At 43.3% G+C, this 21039-nt stretch overlaps 1 protein-coding gene across 1 annotated transcript in view; it reads left to right on the top strand.

Moving 5' to 3' along the window:
- The first annotated feature begins 17328 nt into the window (after nt 1–17328).
- Nucleotides 17329–21039, top strand: part of ABHD1 (abhydrolase domain containing 1) — a 76634-nt gene continuing 72923 nt past the window's right edge. Inside the window, exon 1 of the mRNA XM_030198615.1 lies at nt 17329–17701. Within this exon, the coding sequence (XP_030054475.1) occupies nt 17582–17701 (120 nt within the window). The 5' untranslated portion in view covers nt 17329–17581. The remainder of the gene's footprint in view (nt 17702–21039) is intronic.

The following is a 21039-nucleotide window of genomic DNA, read 5'->3' as shown; positions in this document are numbered from 1 at the left end:
GGTGCTTTTTATACATGATGCATGGCCTCTCATTAGATGGTGACATTCCCCTAGAGGCGCTGCACAAGACATATTTATGTGGCTGCCTGTTGTTTTAACAGGAGAGAAAATAGAAAGAGACAGCAGAGCAGTGCACCAGCATCAAGATAAAGTGTCCTTATGCATAGGAGAAGGCAGGGTTGGAAGACTATCAGCCACTGCTAGACAGCTAGAAACAGCACAGAGATATACACTCTCATGGATGACTTATGGAATTCTACAGCACAATTCTTATATATGTTTAATGCTATATACGCTTCTTCTATAATTTCTTTGTGGAATGCTCTACCTTTTTGCATAAACTTAGAACCTATATATCTGATCTTCCGTAAGAAGTTGAAAACTTTTCTGTTTGATAACATCTCCTTCTACTTCTATTATGTACCATTATTTTTAAACTATATAACCTCTCTGATGTGAGTCTTTTGTGAACCACATTGAACCCGAAAGGGGATAAAGCAGTATACAAGTACATTATTGGTACTGGTATAGATCAGTGTTTCCCATGTCTGGTCCTGGAGTACCCCTTGCCAATCAGGTTTTCAGGATATCCACAATGAATATGCATGAAAGAGATTTGTGTAATAGTGGAGGCAATGCATGCAAATCAAGTTCACGCATATTCATTGTGGATATCCTGAAAACCTGACTGGTAAGGGGTACTCCAGGATTGGACTTGGGAAACACTGGTATAGATGATATAGGTGATATACATACTGCAATGTAACCTGAAAGTTGAGAATATATATTTAAAGTACTTTTGGTTTTGTTTTTCCTTCTTGGGGTCAGTAGACGAGGATTGGGTGAAGTCCTGGGAGTGCCAGGTGGTGGTGTTAGTGCTGGCTGTTGAGTCTGGGGAAGGCACTGAATTGGGCCCAGAAATGGTCTGGGCTGAAGCCAGAGGGGTTGGGGCTGCTGGCCCAGGTATTGTGTGCATGCAGAGGTGGGCCATGAGGGATAGGTCACTGCTGGGACTTGAAAGGGCCCAGATGTAGAAGGGGGAAGTGAGTGTGTGCAAGAGCATGCAGCAGAGAAGTGTTGGTGAGGCCGGGAGCAAGAAAGGTCAAAGCTGATCCTAGGCCTGTGCCAGGAGTGTTCAGAGAATGCACGGTTTTCCACATATATGCAGAACATGTCCAGCAGGCATGAATCAAAGCCAGCTAGGTGGTGGATTTGTGAGGGAACCCAAGTGAGACCAGAGCAATGAGGGAGTGCTCCAGAAAGGAGACACGGTTGAGAAGTCAACTAGGCGAGTTGCTGCACATTAGTGGGCTATTTAAAGTGTTTTGGGAGAATGGGATTCAATTTAAGTTTTGTGGAAGTCAGGAAAAGTGTCGAAGAAACTGTATGAGTTAAAGGTAGTATAGGTGAGTTGTAGTAGGTAGTGAGCTTTGAGAAGAATGGAAATTGAGTTGTTTTGTGGACAACGCTAGTGAGTGAGATGAAATTAATGTAATGTATAAAGGATACTTGCAAGGACACCTGCTGAGTTGTAAAGAAGAAAAAAAAACAGCGGGGATTTATTTAACACTGACTTGCGGCACAATTATTGCAAGGGGTGGTAAAATTAAACTGAGAAATAGTTCTTAAATAACTGTTTAGCTTTATATTGAAGTTTAATACTGATGTGTGTGACTGTGGAAAAGGAAATGTTTTATGAAAGATTGAAAGTATGCAATAATTTATTTTGAGGTGAAAAAGGTGAAGATATGGCTTTTGAATGTGGTTGGAATCTTTTATGATTTTGAATTACTGGAATGTTTTCAAACAGCAAGGTACATGCATGAAGAAAAAGAATGTTTGTAAAAGAGCATGTCTCTGATTGGTTGAAAGCCCTCTGGCAGGAGAGCACTATGCAGGCAGCTCCTATTTACAGTAAGAGAAATGTTTCTTCAGTTGGGAGAAGAAGTTGCACATGAAAGACGTATTTGAAAATGCTCTAATTAAGGTGTGAGTTTTGCATATAAAAGTGACTGATTTTGTAAGAGGATGTATGGAATCAGTTATTTATGAATGAAATTAATATTTTAATGAAAATTTATGACTGGAAAAGTGAGGCTTTCTTGAGTGAGAGTTTTTTTATGGCCTGGAAGATAATATTATTCATTTTAAAACAGGGAAAAGTGATATTTAAGTTTGGCTGTACAAGTGATAATAATATTTTGAAAAATATGAATTTCCTCTGTTTTGTATACAAATAATCTTAAAGCAAATAATGTGCTTAAGATTGGAAAAGTTGTTACATAACTACTGGCCTTACAGAAATATATGCTGGGAAGCCTGTTGAAAGTCCTGGCTAATAAATATAAAAAATGTGGCTCAGCCAAACAGGGAAAAAGAGTTCTGTCATCAGGTCTACATCAGAGCACTGTTAAATGTTTGTGAGTGAACTGAGAAAGTCAGTTTGTGTTCAGCTAAGGTGTATTGGCTCATTATGAGTGGAAGGTTGTGTTGTGGGCTGAGATTCACTAGTGTTGAATGAAGCTGCAAAAATTGTCCTTCTAGAGTAGGAAATCCAGTATTTATGGCAGGATAAAGTACTAGTTAGATATTTTTAAATTATCTTTTCATTTATTTAGCTAGAGTTCACTGTAAAGTATTTAATTACTTGCTATGCAAAGACAGGGATTGTGCATAACAGATGGGAAGACAGTCTCTCTTATTGACTTTAGTACAGGTAGGATAGTAGGTGTCAGTGTTAGAGATAAGTTCCTGAAAGAAAAAATAAAATCTTGGGCCCCAATATCAAGAAAGAGGAACATCCTTGACAAGAAAAAAGAAAGCTGACACAAACATAGAAAAAGGGGAAAGAGACAGAAACAAACACACAAAAGTTATACTGACCGCTGATTCTTGAATTCTTGGAATTCTGGAACCTGAAAAACAAAAGGTGTTATGAAAAAAATCAGTTCTTTAAAAGATAAAAGTGCAGTTTGAACTTTAAGGGCCTCTTTTACTAAACCGCACTAGCAATTACCAGTATGGCAATTCCGACAAAGCCCATTCACTTTGAATGGGCTTTGTCGGCATTGCCATGTTTGAATTGCTAGCACAGTTTGGTAAAAGAGGCCCTAAATGTGTAAATTGTTTAAGGAAATATAAATATTATACCTATCAGATCTTTTGGGGGAAATTGTAGCTCAGAGTCGCTGGTTCGAAATTAAAAGTCTTTGCATTAACTGTAATCATATTGAAAGTAAGTAAATACTGTTCAGAGTTCAGCTGAATTCTGTTTTTAAAAAGTTTTATTTATATTATATTTATGCTTTTAATCATATTTATTTAATGGCAATATTTTAATTTACACCAGTGCAATAACATCTTATACATCACTCTATTTTACAATTTGTTGTAATATCTACACTTATCTAAAACCTATATTTTGAGTAAAAATAAAAGGGATTTGTGAATCTTATTGATTCTCTGTGGTCCTAATCTTTTTAGTTTAAATTTTCCTTCTATTTATTTAGAATAAATTGAATGAAGCAGGGCCAGTACAACCCAGCAAGCGCAGTAAACGTGGGAGGGGATGCTGACCTTTAGATGGTGCCAAAAGTTACTGCAAGCTATGTTACCTGTAGCATTGCCTGCAGTGTTATCATCTTTCTTCCTTTCCCAACCTCTTGTGGATTCAACATCTCTGTACCCCACTGCTTCCAAGTTGTCCATCACTGCATCTCTCTCTCTCTTCCACTGACATCCCTCCCCACACAGTCCAGCTTCTCATTCTCCCTTCCCTCCCCCCCCCCCCCCCCCCTCCAGTGGTTCTCTAAATTTACCCTGTAGACTACTGCAGCATCTGTGAAGCAAGCAGGCTGCCTCAGGTCTTCCCTTAGCCACATCCTTTCTCCTCTTATGTAATTTCCTGTTTGTGTGAGGGTAGGATGTGGCTGAAGGAAGGCCTTGCTTCCATCACTGATGCTGCCAGCCACTCAGGGTAAACTATTTTTAAATGCAGGGCAGATTAAAGGAGATAGAGCTGGGGGCTGGGGGAGAGGTGAGAGAAGGGGGCTAGGGCTGTAACTGGGAGATTTGTGGGGTGATAGGGCATGACTTCTGTTACAACGTGAACAAAGATGGATTAATTGTTTGATAACTTTAGAACCAATTGGTTTGAAAACCATGATTGAATGGTCAGCTTTTTAATGAAATCCACCCCTGGTTTTGCCAAGTTCCTATCAAGTTTGGCTTCGGTTGTGCTCCGTAGCTTGTTTATAGGAAGCGCTGATTGGCTATTACTGTGACAATGTTTTTTGAAATGGAGTAAAGAGCAAGCACCATTACAGAGAATGGAACTGCAGCAGAAAATGTGTATTATGCAGGCAGCAAATGACAACAGCAAGCAATGTTTCTACTGGTTTTTAAGCATTTTTTTAAAAGAGATTGGTCATTATATAAAATTTTGCTGACATAATTTTGTTTTTTATAGGATGAATGCACATTTATTCCCTTGAAAAAGCAACAGTGAAACGGGACATAAGATAAGGGTGCTGTTTGCATTTTGAAAGTTTTTGAGCATGTCATATTTATAGAAGATGAAACCAGGTCTGTCAAGACCAATATGGTGCTTGACCACTATTGAAATTTGTGCAAGGTTTTTGATGTGAACAGAATGGGGGGATATACATAAAGAAGAGGCCAAAGTCAGGGAATTTGTAGGGTGTCAGGGACTAAGCAGTTACAGGATGGGAGTACTGGGCAATAGAGAGGTAGCTTTGCATTCTTGTTGCTGTTAAAGAGATCAACTTGATGGGTTCACTAATCTTGAAATATGTTATGCAGGTCTGCTGGATCCAAGAACAACTCTGGCCTCTGAAGAACTCTACTAAGTTTGTCTGCTATGTGATTCTGTACTCTGGAAATATAAGCAGCTTGTATTACAAAGTCCAGACTCTTTGCTGTTTCTTGGCAGAGATAAGTACATAAGTACATAAGTACATAAGTAGTGCCATACTGGGAAAGACCAAAGGTCCATCTAGCCCAGCATCCTGTCACCGACAGTGGCCAATCCAGGTCAAGGGCACCTGGCACGCTCCCCAAACGTAAAAACATTCCAGACAAGTTATACCTAAAAATGAGGAATTTTTCCAGTCCATTTAATAGCGGTCTATGGACTTGTCCTTTAGGAATCTATCTAACCCCTTTTTAAACTCCGTCAAGCTAACCGCGTTCTCCGGCAATGAATTCCAGAGTCTAATTACACGTTGGGTGAAGAAAAATTTTCTCCGATTCGTTTTAAATTTACCACACTGTAGCTTCAACTCATGCCCTCTAGTCCTAGTATTTTTGGATAGCGTGAACAGTCGCTTCACATCCACCCGATCCATTCCACTCATTATTTTATACACTTCTATCATATCTCCCCTCAGCCGTCTCTTCTCCAAGCTGAAAAGCCCTAGCCTTCTCAGCCTCTCTTCATAGGAAAGTCGTCCCATCCCCACTATCATTTTCGTCGCCCTTCGCTGTACCTTTTCCAATTCTACTATATCTTTTTTGAGATACGGAGACCAGTACTGAACACAATACTCCAGGTGCGGTCGCACCATGGAGCGATACAACGGCATTATAACATCCGCACACCTGGACTCCATACCCTTCTTAATAACACCCAACATTCTATTCGCTTTCCTAGCTGCAGCAGCACACTGAGCAGAAGGTTTCAGCGTATCATCGACGACGACACCCAGATCCCTTTCTTGATCCGTAACTCCTAACGCGGAACCTTGCAAGACGTAGCTATAATTCGGGTTCCTCTTACCCACATGCATCACTTTGCACTTGTCAACATTGAACTTCATCTGCCACTTGCACGCCCATTCTCCCAGTCTCGCAAGGTCCTCCTGTAATCGTTCACATTCCTCCTGCGACTTGACGACCCTGAATAATTTTGTGTCATCGGCGAATTTAATTACCTCACTAGTTATTCCCATCTCTAGGTCATTTATAAATACATTAAAAAGCAACGGACCCAGCACAGACCCCTGCGGGACCCCACTAACTACCCTCCTCCACTGAGAATACTGGCCACGCAATCCTACTCTCTGCTTCCTATCTTTCAACCAGTTCTTAATCCATAATAATACCCTACCTCCGATTCCATGACTCTGCAATTTCTTCAGGAGTCTTTCGTGCGGCACTTTGTCAAATGCCTTCTGAAAATCCAGATATACAATATCAACCGGCTCCCCATTGTCCACATGTTTGCTTACCCCCTCAAAAAAATGCATTAGATTGGTGAGGCAAGACTTCCCTTCACTAAATCCGTGCTGACTTTGTCTCATCAGTCCATGTTTTTGTATATGCTCTGCAATTTTATTCTTAATAATAGCCTCCACCATCTTGCCCGGCACCGACGTCAGACTCACCGGTCTATAATTTCCCGGATCTCCTCTGGAACCTTTCTTAAAAATCGGAGTAACATTGGCTACCCTCCAGTCTTCCGGTATTACACTCGATTTTAGGGACAGATTGCATATTTCTAACAGTAGCTCCGCAAGATGATGGACGGATGCTGTTTCTCCTTGTTTGTTGACATAAAACATGGAACTTGGTTTGTTTGAATTAAAACTGACATGCCCTGGAGCAGATTAATAAAGATTCAAAGGGCATTGTAGATTACTTGAATCTCCAAATAATTGTTAAGAAGATTTTCAGCCTTTTTCCATTATGCAGCTCTGTGGTGAGAATTCATATGAGCTCCCCACCAAATGTTGAAAGCACCTTTGGTTAGGCTAAGCCGATATTCCAATACAGCAAAGGGTAGGGTTACGTGGAGGGGCATAATCGAAAGGGGTGCCCAAGTTTTCCTGAGGACATCCTCGCAGGACGTCCCGACAAAGGGGCGGGGAAACCCATATTATCGAAACAAGATGGGCATCCATCTTTCATTTCGATAATACAGTCGGGGACGTCCACATCGCGAAATATAGGTCAACCTTAGAGATGGTCGTCCCCGATTTTCGCCGATAACGGAAACCGAGGACGCCCATCTCAGAAATGACCAAATCCAAGCCATTTGTTCATGGGAGGAGCCAGCATTCGTAGTGCACTGGTCCCCCTCACATGCCAGGACACCAACCAGGCACCCTAGGGGGCACTGCAGTAGACTTCAGAAATTGCTCCCAGGTACATAGCTCCCTGACCTTGGATGCTGAGCCCCCAACCCCCCCCCAAACCCACTCCCCACAACTGTACAATACTACCATAGCCCTAAGGGGTGAAGGGGGGCACCTACGTGTGGGTACAGTGGGTTTCTGGTGGATTTTGAAGGGCTCACATTTACCACCACAAGTGTAACAGGTAGGGGGGGATGGGCCTGGGTCCGCCTGCCTGAAGTGCACTGCACCCACTAAAACTGCTCCAGGGACCTGCATACTGCTGTCAGGGAGCTGGGTATCACATTTGAGGCATAGAGGCTGGCAAAAAATATTTTAAAAGTTGTTAGTGACCACTGGGGGAGTAAGGGGAGGTCATCCCCGATCCCCTCCAGTGGTCATCTGGTCAGTTCGGGCACCTTTTTGAGGCTTGGTCATAAGAAAAAATGGACCAAGTAAAGTCGCCCAAGCACTCGTCAGGGACGCCCTTCTTTTTTCCATTATTAGTTGAGGATGCCCATGTGTTAGGCACGCCCCAGTCCTGCCTTCGCTATGTTTCCAACATGCCCCTGTGAACTTTGGTCGTCCCCGTGACAGAAAGCAGTTGAGGACGCCCAAAATTGGCTTTCAATTATGCCGATTTGGGCGACCCTGGGAGAAGGACGCCCATCTCCCAATTTGTGTCGAAAGATGGGCCCCCTTCTCTTTCGAAAATAAGCCTGCATATGGCTCCGGAAAAAGGAGGACACATTGATCCAGCACTTGCAATGAGATTGGTTGTGAATGTCCACCACTTCAGTTTAGCTCAAAGTCAAAATGAGTGAAAAAGGATGATGTAAGTAGGTTGACTACATTGGTTCCATTGAAGTTTGAGGTTTTACTGTAGCCTTCTTGTTTTTAGTTATGAAAATGGAACTACATGGACAGCTGTAGTTATGCTGAGAGATTTGTATGTGAAGTCAGAGACTATAGTCTGTCCATTGGCAGAACAGTTTTTGCCGGAACGGTGTCCAGAATACAGTCTATGAGGGAAATGCTATTTAAAGGGTGCAAGGTGATTTCTGGGAGTGAATGATAAAGCCCAGACTCTGGAGTAAGTATACTGTCTAGTTCCTCAGGGCTGGAACAAGGTTTTCCAAGGACTCTACTAGAATCCAGTTGTCAAAGTATCGGAAGGCTAGGCGATCCTGCTTGTGGATATGTACAGCTATACTGGAACCTTATTAATCCAATTCCTTCCTCTTAGAATAAAGAATCAACATTTTCATTGGCCCTCATGATGATCACTCAGAGTTTATTATTCGGCATAGTTCCACAGCCATGGAAAGTAGCCACAATTCAACCAACTCTTTAAGGAGGCAACCTTGATCCTACAGAGCCCATGAACTATCAATATTACATTAAAAAGATCTTACAACCCACAGTTACCATTCAGGTTCAAAGTGGCAACTAGACAGTTACTAGGAATTACATCAAAATAAAAATTATTATAAAATCAATGCAATCAATGGCAATTAAAAGACACTGAATAAAACATCAGATACACAAGATTATTACAGGTCTAATTCATATTTTCTAAAAAAAGGTTTTCAACAGTTTTCTAAAGCAAAAATAATCTGTAATTTCCCTAATAGATAAAGGAAGACATTCCAGATTAGTTCTGCCAGGTAGGGTAATGGATTGCCTAACAATTTATGAGATTTTATGAATTTTGGCAATGAAAATCCCAGCAGTAGTTTCTCTCTCAAATTCCTTGAGGATAAACCTGATACAGTTGGAAATGATCTGCTATATATGTAGGTAATTCTCCATATAAAAACATATAAACAAAAACACAGCTTTACAATGTAACCTAGCTTCAACCAGGAGCCAGTGTAATCTCTCAGTATGGGAGTTATTGATTTATATTTAGATGCAGAACTAACCAATCTGGCTGCTGAATTTTGAACTTACTGAAGTTAAGATTTCTGAGACTTGGTACAACCTAAGAAAATGACATTATAATAGTCCAACTGTGAAAGGACTAAAGATTGAACAATAAATCTAAATACTTGTAGTTCAAAAATCTTTGTAACTTCTCTCAATATTTTCAGAAGTATAAATGAGCTCTTAATACTACTACTACTACTTAACATTTCTAGAGCGCTACTAGGGTTACGCAGCGCTGCAAACTCCACTTCTACTCCAAGGATTTGGGAAGAACTTTTATAATTCAAATCTGATAGCTGTAAAGTCAGGTACATATCCCGCAAATCTGGTTTCTCGATCCAAAGAAATTTTGTCTTAATTTTGTTCAGTTTCAGTTTATGAGAACTAAACAATTCTCTGTTAATTCCAGACAATGGAATAATTTCTATTGAGTATCATGTTCAGTCTTAGGGAGTAGAAGGAAAACAGTAATATCATCAGCATAAGCATATGATGTTTAGGAATATTGTTCTTCTCTATGTAATGCCCCTTTGCCCGGGCGCTTTTTTGGGACTAAGGTCTGAGTGGGTTGGAGCCTCCCAAAGGTAGTCTCTGTTGGACCCTCACTTACTTACTTGGCGCATGGCGCCTCTACCTGGGGAAAGAAGTGTTAGCGGGTGGGGTGACCCTCTTCTCCTCCAGGAAACTCAGGTTCAATTCCTCTGTGGAAAGCAAAGCTGACAGTTAAATATCGGCTGTCTCTGGGCAGTCACACACTGCTTAGTCCAAAATGACCACTCCATAGTCAGCAGTTTATAACAAAACTAGTAAAACAGGCCCGTTTCTGACACAAATGAAACGGGTGCTAGCAAGGTTGTCCTCAGAGTGTGTATGTTTGAGAGAGTGTGTGTGAGACTGACTGTGTGAGCGAGAGTGAATGTGTGAGTGTGTGTGTGTGACAGAGAGAGTGAGACTGGATGCGAGTGTGTCTGTGAGAGAGAGAGTGTGTGTGTGAGAATGAGAGTGTGTGCCATGGGCCCCCTCCCTCTGAGTTCCAGGGTCATCCCCCTCCCTCCCTCCCTCCCTCCGAGTTCCAGGGTCGTCTCCTCCCTCCTTCCGAGTTCCAGGATCGTCCCCCCTCCCTCTGAGTTCCAGGGTCGTCCCCCTCCCTTCCTTCCGAGTTCCAGGATCATCCCCCCTCCCTCCAAGTTCCAGGGTCGTCCCCCTCCCTTCCTTCCGAGTTCCAGGGTCGTCCCCTCCCTCCGAGTTCCAGGGTCATCCCCCTCCCTCCCTCCGAGTTCCAGGTTGGCCCCCTCCCTCCCTCCAAGTTCCAGGGTCGCCCCCTCCCTCCCTCCGAGTTCCAGGGTTGCCCCCTTCCTCCGAGTTGCAGGGTCGCCCCCCTTCCTCCCTCCGAGTTGCAGGGTCGCCCCCCTTCCTCCCTCCGAGTTCCAGGGTCACCTCCCCTTGCTCCCTCCGAGTTCCAGGGTCGCTCCCCCTCCGAGTTCCAGGGTCGTCCCTCCCTCCGAGTTCTAGGGTCACGTCCCTCCCTCTCTCCCTCCGAGTTCCAGGGTCCCCCCACCCCTCCCACCCCCTCCTTGCGCCCTCCTCCCCCCCGAGTTTCAGGGTCCCCCTCCCTCCCTTCCAGTTCTAGGGTCATCGCCTCTCCCTTCCTCCCTCCCTCCCAGTTCCAGCCGCACTCGCTCCAAGTTTGGAAAGCAGCGTTAAAAGGCGTGCAGCCTCGGTCCTTCTCTCTGTGTTAGCTCTGGTCCCACCCTCATTGCGGAAAGAGGACATGAGGGCGGTACCAGAGCTAACAGAGAGAGAACGGCTGAGCCTGCACACCTGGTGGCGGCGACCTGGGGGAGCGTGGCATTGCGGCGAGGGCAGCAGGGGCGGGGCCTCATGTGGTTAGTCAGTGCTGCGGCTGACGTTCCTGGAACTACGTGACGTTCAGTAGCCTTACAGCAGAGCAGCGCACAAATGCCTCAGCCACGCAGTCAGCTTCAGAACGTTGGAGGTGCGTTTTATTAGATAGGATAACTGGAACTCTATTTTAATTCTGCAACTAGCAGCTTCAGTCAATTCAATAGGAAAAATAGTCCAACAGATAACACATCAAACCTCTTTTTCTGTCTTCTGTGGTTCCTCAAGGGAATCCCGTCTCCTTTCTTTCCCCTCCAGGTATATTTACAGGGATACATGGGCAGTTAAAAATATGTGTAGTTATATACAGTTCCCCTGTGCAGGTTGCACTGAGTAGGTTTTTGATATGCAGTGCTTTTTTTGTAGGAAAAAAGGTACCAGCACTCATTATAGGTAACCTTAGGGGCGGGGTCATTATCTATGGCTCCAACCCTATGATAGTCATACCCACAGTAGCCACACCCCCTTTACAAGCATTTGTAGGTGTCTGATGTCAATTCTTCGAAGGCAAAGGTATAATGAATTACAATAATCGAGTTTGCTAATGACTAAGGAGTAAATGAGAATATTTAATGCAGGTGCGTCAATAAAACAGTGAATCGAATGAATCTGGTGAGGTCTGTAGAAGCAATTCTTAATTATATTAGCAATTTGGGGATGAAATGAGAGGGATTCATCGAGGACCTAGGACTTTTGTACTTAGCAATTGTGGAATGGCGCATATAAACAGGCATCATTGAAAATATTACACCAGTATAGAAAAAGAAAAAAATATTTGAGATGTTTTTTTTCATTATAAATAATTTCTGTAAGCTGTTTCAACTCCAGAATACCCAAAATGAACACAAACCAAATTAGCACACAGACCCAGAATTGGGAGAACAGTCTTGCCAAATCTGAAACATAATATGTTATTAAAATCTCAGAACCTAACAAACAGATCCCTATTCAGACACTAGGCCTTGTAGTCACACATGCAGAACAGAGATAGCCCTTCTACAGGCAAAAATTAACCTGAAATCCTAAGAAGCTGGTCTCTGCATGCAGCACAATACAAAGAAAACAGAAAGAAACATGTTTCCTCCTATACAGTGCAAAATAAGACAGCAGATGTAAATTCTCAAATTGGACATATTCCAAACACTAAAATAAAATGATTTTTTTCTACCTTTGTTGTCTGGTGACTTTGTTTTTATGATCATGTTGGTCCCAGTCTCTGATTCTTCTGCTCTCTATCTGTTCTCTTAACTCAATTTCCACGGCTTCCTCTCTATTTATTTCTTTATTTTCCTCCTTTTTTCTTCACTTCTTGCCCTACATCCATAAGTAAAAGTTGTGTCCTCTGTGGACTTGACTGGAGGAGGTATAGAGTGGATCCAGTTTTTGCCAATTTTCTCCATCCATGTGCAGTTTTTCTCCCCTTTCTCTCATCTCCATCCATGTGCATCTTCTTCTTTTCTCTTCCCTCCCCTCCACCCATGTCCAGCATTTCTCCTCTCTCTGATCCCTTGCATCCATGTCTAGCATTTCCCTCTTTCTCTCCATCTGTGTGCATCTGCTTCTTCTCTCTTCCTTTGCCTCCATCCATGTCCAGCATTTCTCCTTTCTCCTCCCATTCTATATCACTTGCTGTCTCTTCCCTTTTCTGTATCCATGAACAGCATTTCTTTTCTCCCCATCCCCTCCATCCATGTGCATCTCCTTCCTGCTTCTTCTATCCCCACTATCCATGTCCAGCATTTCTCCTTTCTCCCCTTCCATCCATGTCCGGCCTTTCTTTTCTCTCCCCTGCCCTCCCTTCCATCCATGTCCAGCAGTTTTCCTCTCTTCCCTGCCCTCCCCTCCATCCATTCATGTCCAGCAATTCTCCCCTGCCCTCCCCTCCATCTATGTCCAGCAATTCTCCTCTCTCCCCAGCCCTCCCCTGTGTCCATGTCCAGCAATTCTACTTTCTCCTTTGCCCTCCCCTCCCATCCACATACAGCGATTCTCCTCAAACCTTCCTCCTTCTCCTGCTGCCTGCCTGCTTGAGAGTCTGGGACCCTGGCAGTAATCAGCCAGTACAAGACCCAGCACCAGTGCTGAGGAGCCTTCGCACCAGTGCTGAGGAGCCTTCGCACCGAATGCCATGCACTCAGGAAGGCCCTGTTAGTTCTGCCCTCTCTGACACATATGCGTCAGAGGGGCAGTACCAACAGGGTCTCCACGAGCGAATAGGCTTGAAGGCTGTGTGCTGGTGCTGGGCCTTGTACTGAGTGATTCGGGGGCCTAGACTCTCAAGCAGGCAGCAAGAGGAAACAGGATCAGCAGGTAAAAAGATGCTGGTACACTGTACTGGCACATACCGGCACAAAAAAAGTCCTTTTGATATCAATCACTGCTTCCTTTTTAATCCCAGAAGCACTTCCTTACCAGCTCAAACCCTCTTGGTTCGATCCTTCCCCAGTGTTGTCCACTCTCTTGGAATCACCCTGGTCACTGGGACAGGCTTTCTTTAGCCCCCAGTCCCCTGACTCCTGTGAAAGAGCCGTGCCGCTCTGCCTTGAAGACTCCCGCTAGGGACCAGTATTCCTGTCCAGCCTCATAGCCCCATTGTAATCCACAGGGCCTGACTTCCAGTAATCAAAACTCCAAAAGACAATCAGCAAGTTTTTATTTCCTTGGAGTTCACAGTTCAGCAGTTCCAAACAAAACAGGAATCAAAACCACAGCCCCACTGTTTTCCCTTCTCAGGGCATAAGCACAGCAGGGGTGAAAGCAACTAAATCCCACTGCTTCCAGAACTCAGTTTGTTCCACCTTAAACAGTCCTACAGCTCAGTGCTCCTCTCCCCCCTCTGGTGGGGGGAGAGTGTCTGCAGATTGCAGTAAAAAAAACACAAAAGGAACCACTGCTACCGGTCTTCTCCTGGTGTACTGGCAAATAGTTTAAAAAAAAACAGCTTCCTTTCGCTGTGAACAGTCCACACAGGGGGAAACAATAATCCCTCCTCAAAACAACACACTTTTTACTCTGAACAGTTTAGTAAGCCACAGTTCAAAAAACAGCCTGAACTCTCTGTGGGGAAATGCAAAGGGTCCCCCCCTTTCTGGGTCACACCTTCAATATCACTGACCCTTCTCCCGCATTACCCTTCTTTCCCCGTTCAGCCCAGCTGCCATACCAAGAGGTCACCTGTTGTTTCAGCTTTTTCCCTACTGATTGAGCCCATGCTGCTATATCCATTGGTTCCTCCAGGCTCTCCTCTCTCTTTCTCTCCTCAGTCTCTTGCCACTCCATGGGTTCCTCGTCCCTCCCACTTTTCAGCTGTTCCTCCTTTTCTTGATTACTCTCTGGAGACAACTCCCTAGCCTTGTCTAGGTTCTCCCCTGGAGGCTGCTGGGGGAAATAGTTTCTGTACCAGGGTTTCCCCCTGAACTGCTAGGTAGTGTAGTCTTTCTCCCCCCCCCCCCCCCCCCCCATTTTCCCGTGGAGAGAAACCCTTTTCTTTTCTCTCTCTCTCTGGGGAAGTAGCAAGGGCAAGGCTCTGTTCTGTCTCCCTTTTCTCTTGACCCTCCTCATTTCTTCCACTTCCACTTCCATTTTATCCACCCCCTCGCCCTCCTCTTCACACTCCTCAGGCTTCTCTTTCAAGCTCTGCTTTCTTCCTAACTCTCCCTTCAAAGGGCATACACACACATTTATTACCTCTTAATTCCACCTCCCCTGTCACTCTTCTGTACCATGGCAGTTTCCATCTGCATTTTATTTCAGAAACACTCCCATGGACTGGGCTTCATCCCACCCAGGACCTCCCAGTCACTCCCCTCAGTGACTCTTCACAGGGACTTACTCTCTTTAGTAATCCCAATTTAACATGGGATTATATCTAGAACTACCCCTAAAGACTGCATCAAAATGTTGAATAGGGTGGAAGAGAGAGATGAGCCTTGGGGGACACAACAAGCCCCCCAAGGCTTAGATAGTTCTCCTCTTATTTTGACCATGTAAGATCTTGTCTCTAAAAAATCCTGAAACTAACTGAGAACCCTGTCTTGAATTCCAATTCATGCGGGATATATAGCAATTATTGGTGGTCATCCAAGTCAAAGGCACTAGTAAGATCAAATTGTATTATTAAAGAACAACACCCTTGACTCAATATCTGATTGCCAAGAGCAATCAGCGAGTCCACCACTGTTTCTGTACTGAACCCTTTTTGGAACCCAGACTGGGAGACATGAAGTAGCTGAAATTTATCTAAGTAAGAGTCCAATTGACTAGTAACCCATCCTTCCTTTTCGAGGCTGAACGAATTTCAGTTTCGATTATGGTGCTGAAACTGGCCCAAAATCCATTTTCCGCCCAGTGTTAGTATCGGTCAAAAGGCTACAAATATGGTTTTGGTTTCAGCTGAAACTGACTGCATTTTCGGTGGAAAACGAAAATTTGTGCTTCTGTCACGTTTGTCTCCCTCCCTCCTTCTCTCTCCCCAAATACTGTGGCTTCAAGGGACAACACTAGGGGCTCAGAGTTGCTGTTTTGAATCCAGGACATGGAGGAGCAGGAGCAGTTGGGCATCATTCTTGCCCCTATCAGACACCAGGAACCATTGGGATGCTGCGTGGCTAGCACCAGGAAGTGCTCCCTTGAGAACTGAGCATGGCCAAGGTACAGGCATCAGCAGCTCAAAGTGCTGCAGCTGATTGACATGCCTTTTGGCTGCACTGTACTGATGACTCGGGGTGAATTTTGGATTTCTTCAGCTGGCAGGGTTTTGGGATCCCCGTCAGCTAAGGAAAGGCAAGGCATGGAAGGCATAGGAAAAGGGGTGCCTAGTGCACCCCTCCATGTTAACCACTGCCTCCCACAACACTGGCTTTACAAAGTCCAAACTATAGAAATAGCCTCCTTATCAGAGATGTTAGTAGAGCAACTCGGTACTTTGGAAAACCACATGCTAGGATAATTTAGACTACTGATGTAGTGTAGCAGGCTGCCAAAATGTGTTCTTTCTTTTGTAGTTGCGGGAAGAACATTCTGGACCCTGTTCCAAAAAGGTGCCAATCAAATCTGAATAGGAGGTGGTCTGTTCTAAGGAAGTGGCCCAATAGGATTTGAGTTTGAGCTTTTGGAGGGAAGTGTAAAACTGAGTTCAGAGAGGATCCTTGTCTTCCTCTCTAGAAAGGACTAGTAGGGAGGAGATGTAGAGCTGTATTGAGTGGATACACCATTCTGGGATCCACGGGAGCCTTGGCTCTCTGCTCTAGAAGCTAAGGAAAACCAGCACTATATGTCTCAGCTATCCCCTGAGACATATAGTGCCTGGAAGGAGTAGGGAGCCAGTCATCGGACAGACATGATCTTGATCGTCTATCAGAAAACAGCATAGAAAAAGAAGCAGCTACCATAAGACAATCTTTGGCAGGAAAAGGACCTGCCCCTCCCTCCCTATAAGCCCACCTGTTTCCACCCAACAAAATAACACAACAGATGTACAGATCAGGAGGACTCAAAGCATTTCATAACAAGCACAGCCTCCACTGTATGCAAATCTCTCTCATGAATATTCATTGTCAATATCCTGACAAACCTGACTGCCTTGGGTAACTCCAGGACCAGGTTATCCTAATAACCATAAGAGGTAGACACGGTCATACAGTTAACATTATAATTTTATTTGTATTTGGGTAATAACTGAGAAAATGCTATTAAAAATTATATTACAAAGCATGAAGTTGACTTGGTTAACTTCTGCTGTATATCAACCAGTAGTAAATAATAGTAATAAACAATATTAAGTGCATTTTATAATATATCACTGCATTCTTCAAAACAGAAGGAACAAGTTCCCACAAACCATCTTTCTCTTTTGATCTATGCACAGGAAAAAAAAAAGCTTTAAAATGCTCCCTGGTTTCAATCTAATACATGTTAAATGTGGGATATGAATGTCATAAATAAATAGATTGAAACTCTGAATGTTGAGCACCAGATTCTCATAACATGATGTCTGTTTTAATGGCCCCACGTGCAAGGGTGTCCCTTTAACCAGCCCCTCCAACTAACAAATTACTACTCTACCTATGAAAGTTATTCCTTTATTATATTTCCTCTGTGTACGTCGGTATGCTGCACAAGCTGGCATGTTTGAAAATATAAGTGAGATTAAATAAAAATGCTACCAATAGTAAAGAATGACAATGTGGATGCAGCAGCTCATAGGTTTGCTTGCTTTGTTTTGAGTGAACGGGGATGACGGCTGCGCTGGGACGGGGAAACGTAGACTGACGTAATTGGTTTCAGCGTTCTGATGTCACTTCATCTCCTGTCTATTAAACCTCCTTGCTTACACTGCCCCTCATAAAGATGGCGGGGGCGGGCGGGTCCTTGTGTGAAGGGCTGACTTGTCAAATGCCTGCAGAAAGGTTACAGCGCTTTGAAAACAAACCAGCAGCCAAAGAGTTCATACGATAGGCTGACTTTGGCTGCCGGGTTGTAGAGGAGTGTCCTCTAGTGATACTTTACCTTTGGGAGAGCAGTGTCTTTGGCCAGAAAGAGGGCGAGGAGCAGGGCTTTGGTGCCGGCTGCTGGATGTGTTGTGGAGATCCCGGTTTTCACTTTGTGACAGCAGCAGAATGCTCGGATATTCCCAGTTCTTGGGAGATGCGCTGTTTCCCAGCTGGGGCAGGTCGTTGCCTTTGCTGTTGGGTTTTAGCACTGCCTATCTCTTCTACTACTGGACCTGTGTCCCGAAGGTCAGTGTCTGGCTCTCTTTCTGCTCATGTTTTGTTTTCCTTTTGCTGTAGTTGTGGGTCTCTCTCTATCGGAAGTTTCTCCCAGTGTTTTCATGGTGATGATGAGTTTCATTGACCAGAAATCTGAAAATTTGGATGTGAGCTGGCAGTGTTCACGTAGAGGCACAGAGCTATGAAACCTGAAAGCCCACCTTCAGTTGCCATCTCCAGTACTCACTGTCATGACCTTAAAGCCTTTAATTCATGTTTGCCCTGACGTCTAAGTTGATGTTCATATAGTTTTATTTCATGTAGTTTATTTACAGTTTGCTGTATTGTAAATATTATTAGAATGACTTTTTTTTTTTTTTTTTTACATGTAAGATCTTCATTCTGTATGGCATATTAGTACAGTAGAGTAGATCAGTCTTATAGCTAGCTGGGCAGTGCAGGATTTCAAAATCATGTGTGTAAAATCAACATAGGTCACAGTAACCGTAATGCTTATCTGAAACAAGATACTGGGCTTGATGAACCTTTCAACAGTGGCCAATCCAGGTCATAAGTACCTGGCAAGATCCCAAGAGTAAAAACAGATTTTATGCTTCTTATCCCAAGACTAAGCAGTGGATTTTCCCAAGTCCATCTTAATAATAGCTTATGGGTGTTTCTTTTTTAAACTCGTGTTAAGCTAACTGCTTTTTATCACATCCTCTGGCAACAAATTCCAGCATTTGATTAAAAATTGAGGGCACTGTTTACTAAGCTGCACGGTAGGAGGGCACACTAGAACATAAGAGTAGCCATACTAGGTCAGGCCAGTGGTCCATGTAGCCTAGTATTCTGTTTTCCAAACAGTGGCCAAACCAGGTCACAAGTACCTGGTAGAATCCCAAATCGTGGCAACACTCCATACTAGAAATCCCAGGGCAAGCAGTTGCGTCCCATGTCTATCACAATAGCAGACTATGGACTCTTTCTCCAGGAATTTGTCCAAACCTTTTTTACACCCAGATATGCTAACTGCTATTACCACCTCCTCTGGCAAAGAGTTCCAGAGCTTAACTATTCGTTGAGTGCAAATATATTTCCTCCTATTTGTTTTAAAAGTATTTCTATGTAACTTCCTCGAGTGTCCCCTAGTCTTTGTACTTTTGGAACAAGTAATACATCAATTTACTTCTACTCGTTCTACACCACTTAGGATTTTGTAGACCTCAATCATATCTCCCCTCAGCCATCTCTTTTCCAAGCTGACGTGCCCTAACCTCTTTAGCCTTTCATCATACGAGAGGAGCTCCATCCCCTTTATCATTTTAGTCACTCTTCTTTGAACCTTTTCTAATTCGCTATATCTTTTTTGAGATACGGCGACCAGAACTGAATGCAATACTCAAGGTTCGGACACACCATGAAGCGATACAAAGGCATTATAGTAGTTTGTCTTATTCAGCATCCCTTTCCTAATAATTTCTAGCATCCTGTTTGCTATTTTGGCCGCTGCCGCACACTGAGCAGAAGATTTTAGCATATTATCTACATCGACACCCAGCTCTTTTTCTTGAGCTCTGACCTCCAAGGTGGACCCTAGCATCTGGTAACTTCGATTCAGATTATTCTTTCTAATGTGCATCACCTTGCATTTGTCCACATTAAATTTCATCTGCCATTTGGACACCCAGTCTTCCAGTTTCCTAAGGTCTTTCTGCACATGTTTTAACAACCTTGAATAGTTTTGTATCATCTGCAAATTTGATCACGTCACTCGTTGTTCTGATTTCCATATCATTTATAAATATGTTAAATAGCACCAGTCCCAGTACAGATCCCTGTGGCACTCCACTGTTCACTCTCCTCCACTGAGAAAAATTTACCATTTAACCTTACCCTCTGTTTTCTGTCCAATAACCAATTCCTAATCAACACCAGAACCTTGCCTCCTATCCCATGACTCTGAGAAAATTAGAGAGTCATGGGATAGGAGGCAAGGTTCTGGTCTCTCATGAGGAACTTTATTAAAAGCTTTCTGAAAATCTAGATACACTACATCAACCGACTCACCTTTATCCACATGTCTATTCACTCCTTCAAAGAAATGAATCAAATTGGTGAGGCAAGACTTCCTTTGGCTGAACACATGCTGACTCTGTCCCATTAAACCACGTTTGTCTACGTGTTCTGTAATTTTATTCCTTATAATGGTTTCCACTATTTTGCTCGGCACCGACATCAGATTTACTGATCTATAATTTCCCGGATCACCCCTAGAATCCTTTTAAAAAATCGGTGTCACATTAGCCACCCTCCAGTCTTCAGGTACTACAGATGATTTTAATGATAAGTTACATATTACTAACAGCAGATCAAGAATTTCATACTTGAGTTCTTTGAGTACCCTTGGATGTATGCCATCCAGTCCAGGTGATTTACTACTCTTTAATTTGTCAATTTGGCTCAGTACACCTTTCAGGTTCACCGAGATTTCTTTCAATTCCTCTATATCATCAACCTTGAAAACCATTTCCAGTACAGGCAGATCTCTTACAACTTCTTCTGTAAAAACAGAAGCAAAGAATTCATTCAGTTTCTCTGCTTTGGCCTTGTCCTCCCTGTGCGCACCTTTTGCTCCTTTGTGATCTAACAGTCCCACGGATTCCCTTGCATGCTTTCCGCTTCTGATGTACCTGAAAAAGTTGTTACTGTGAGTTTTAGCCTGTACGGCAAGTTTCTCTTCATTTTTTCTTTTAGCTTTCTTTATTAATGCTTTGCATCTGACTTGCCAGTGCTTATGTTGCTTCCTATTTTCTTCATTTGGGTCCTTTTTCCATTCTTTGAAGGGCAATCTTTTGGCTGTAATGGCCTCTTTTACTTCACCTTTTAACCATGCAGGCTGACGTTTTTTCTTCTTTCCACCTTTGCAAATATGTGGAATGCATCTGGACTGGGTTTCCAAGATGGTATTTTTGAATAACATCCATGCCTGATTTAGTGTCCTAACCTTTGCAGCTGATCCTTTTAGTTTCTTTTTAACCAATTTCCTAATTTTATTACAGTCACTCTTTCGAAAATTAAATGCAGCTACAGTAGGTTTCTTTTGCGGGTTCTTTACTACTACTACTATTTAGCATTTCTATAGCGCTACAAAGCGTACGCAGCGCTGCACAAACATAGAAGAAAGACAGTCCCTGCTCAAAGAGCTTACAATCTAGTAGACAAAAAATAAAGCAAACAAATCAATTAATGTGTAGAGGAAAGAGGAGAGGAGGGTAGGTGGAGGCGAGTGGATACAAGTGGTTACGAGTCAAAAGCAATGTTAAAGAGGTGGGCTTTCAATCTAGATTTAAAGATGCTCTATTTCC

Source organism: Microcaecilia unicolor, chromosome 3 (assembly GCF_901765095.1).
Source record: "Microcaecilia unicolor chromosome 3, aMicUni1.1, whole genome shotgun sequence".
Lineage (NCBI taxonomy): Eukaryota > Metazoa > Chordata > Amphibia > Gymnophiona > Siphonopidae > Microcaecilia > Microcaecilia unicolor.
Note: the sequence above shows the minus strand (reverse complement) of the source record. Positions and strands in the feature narration are given on the sequence as shown.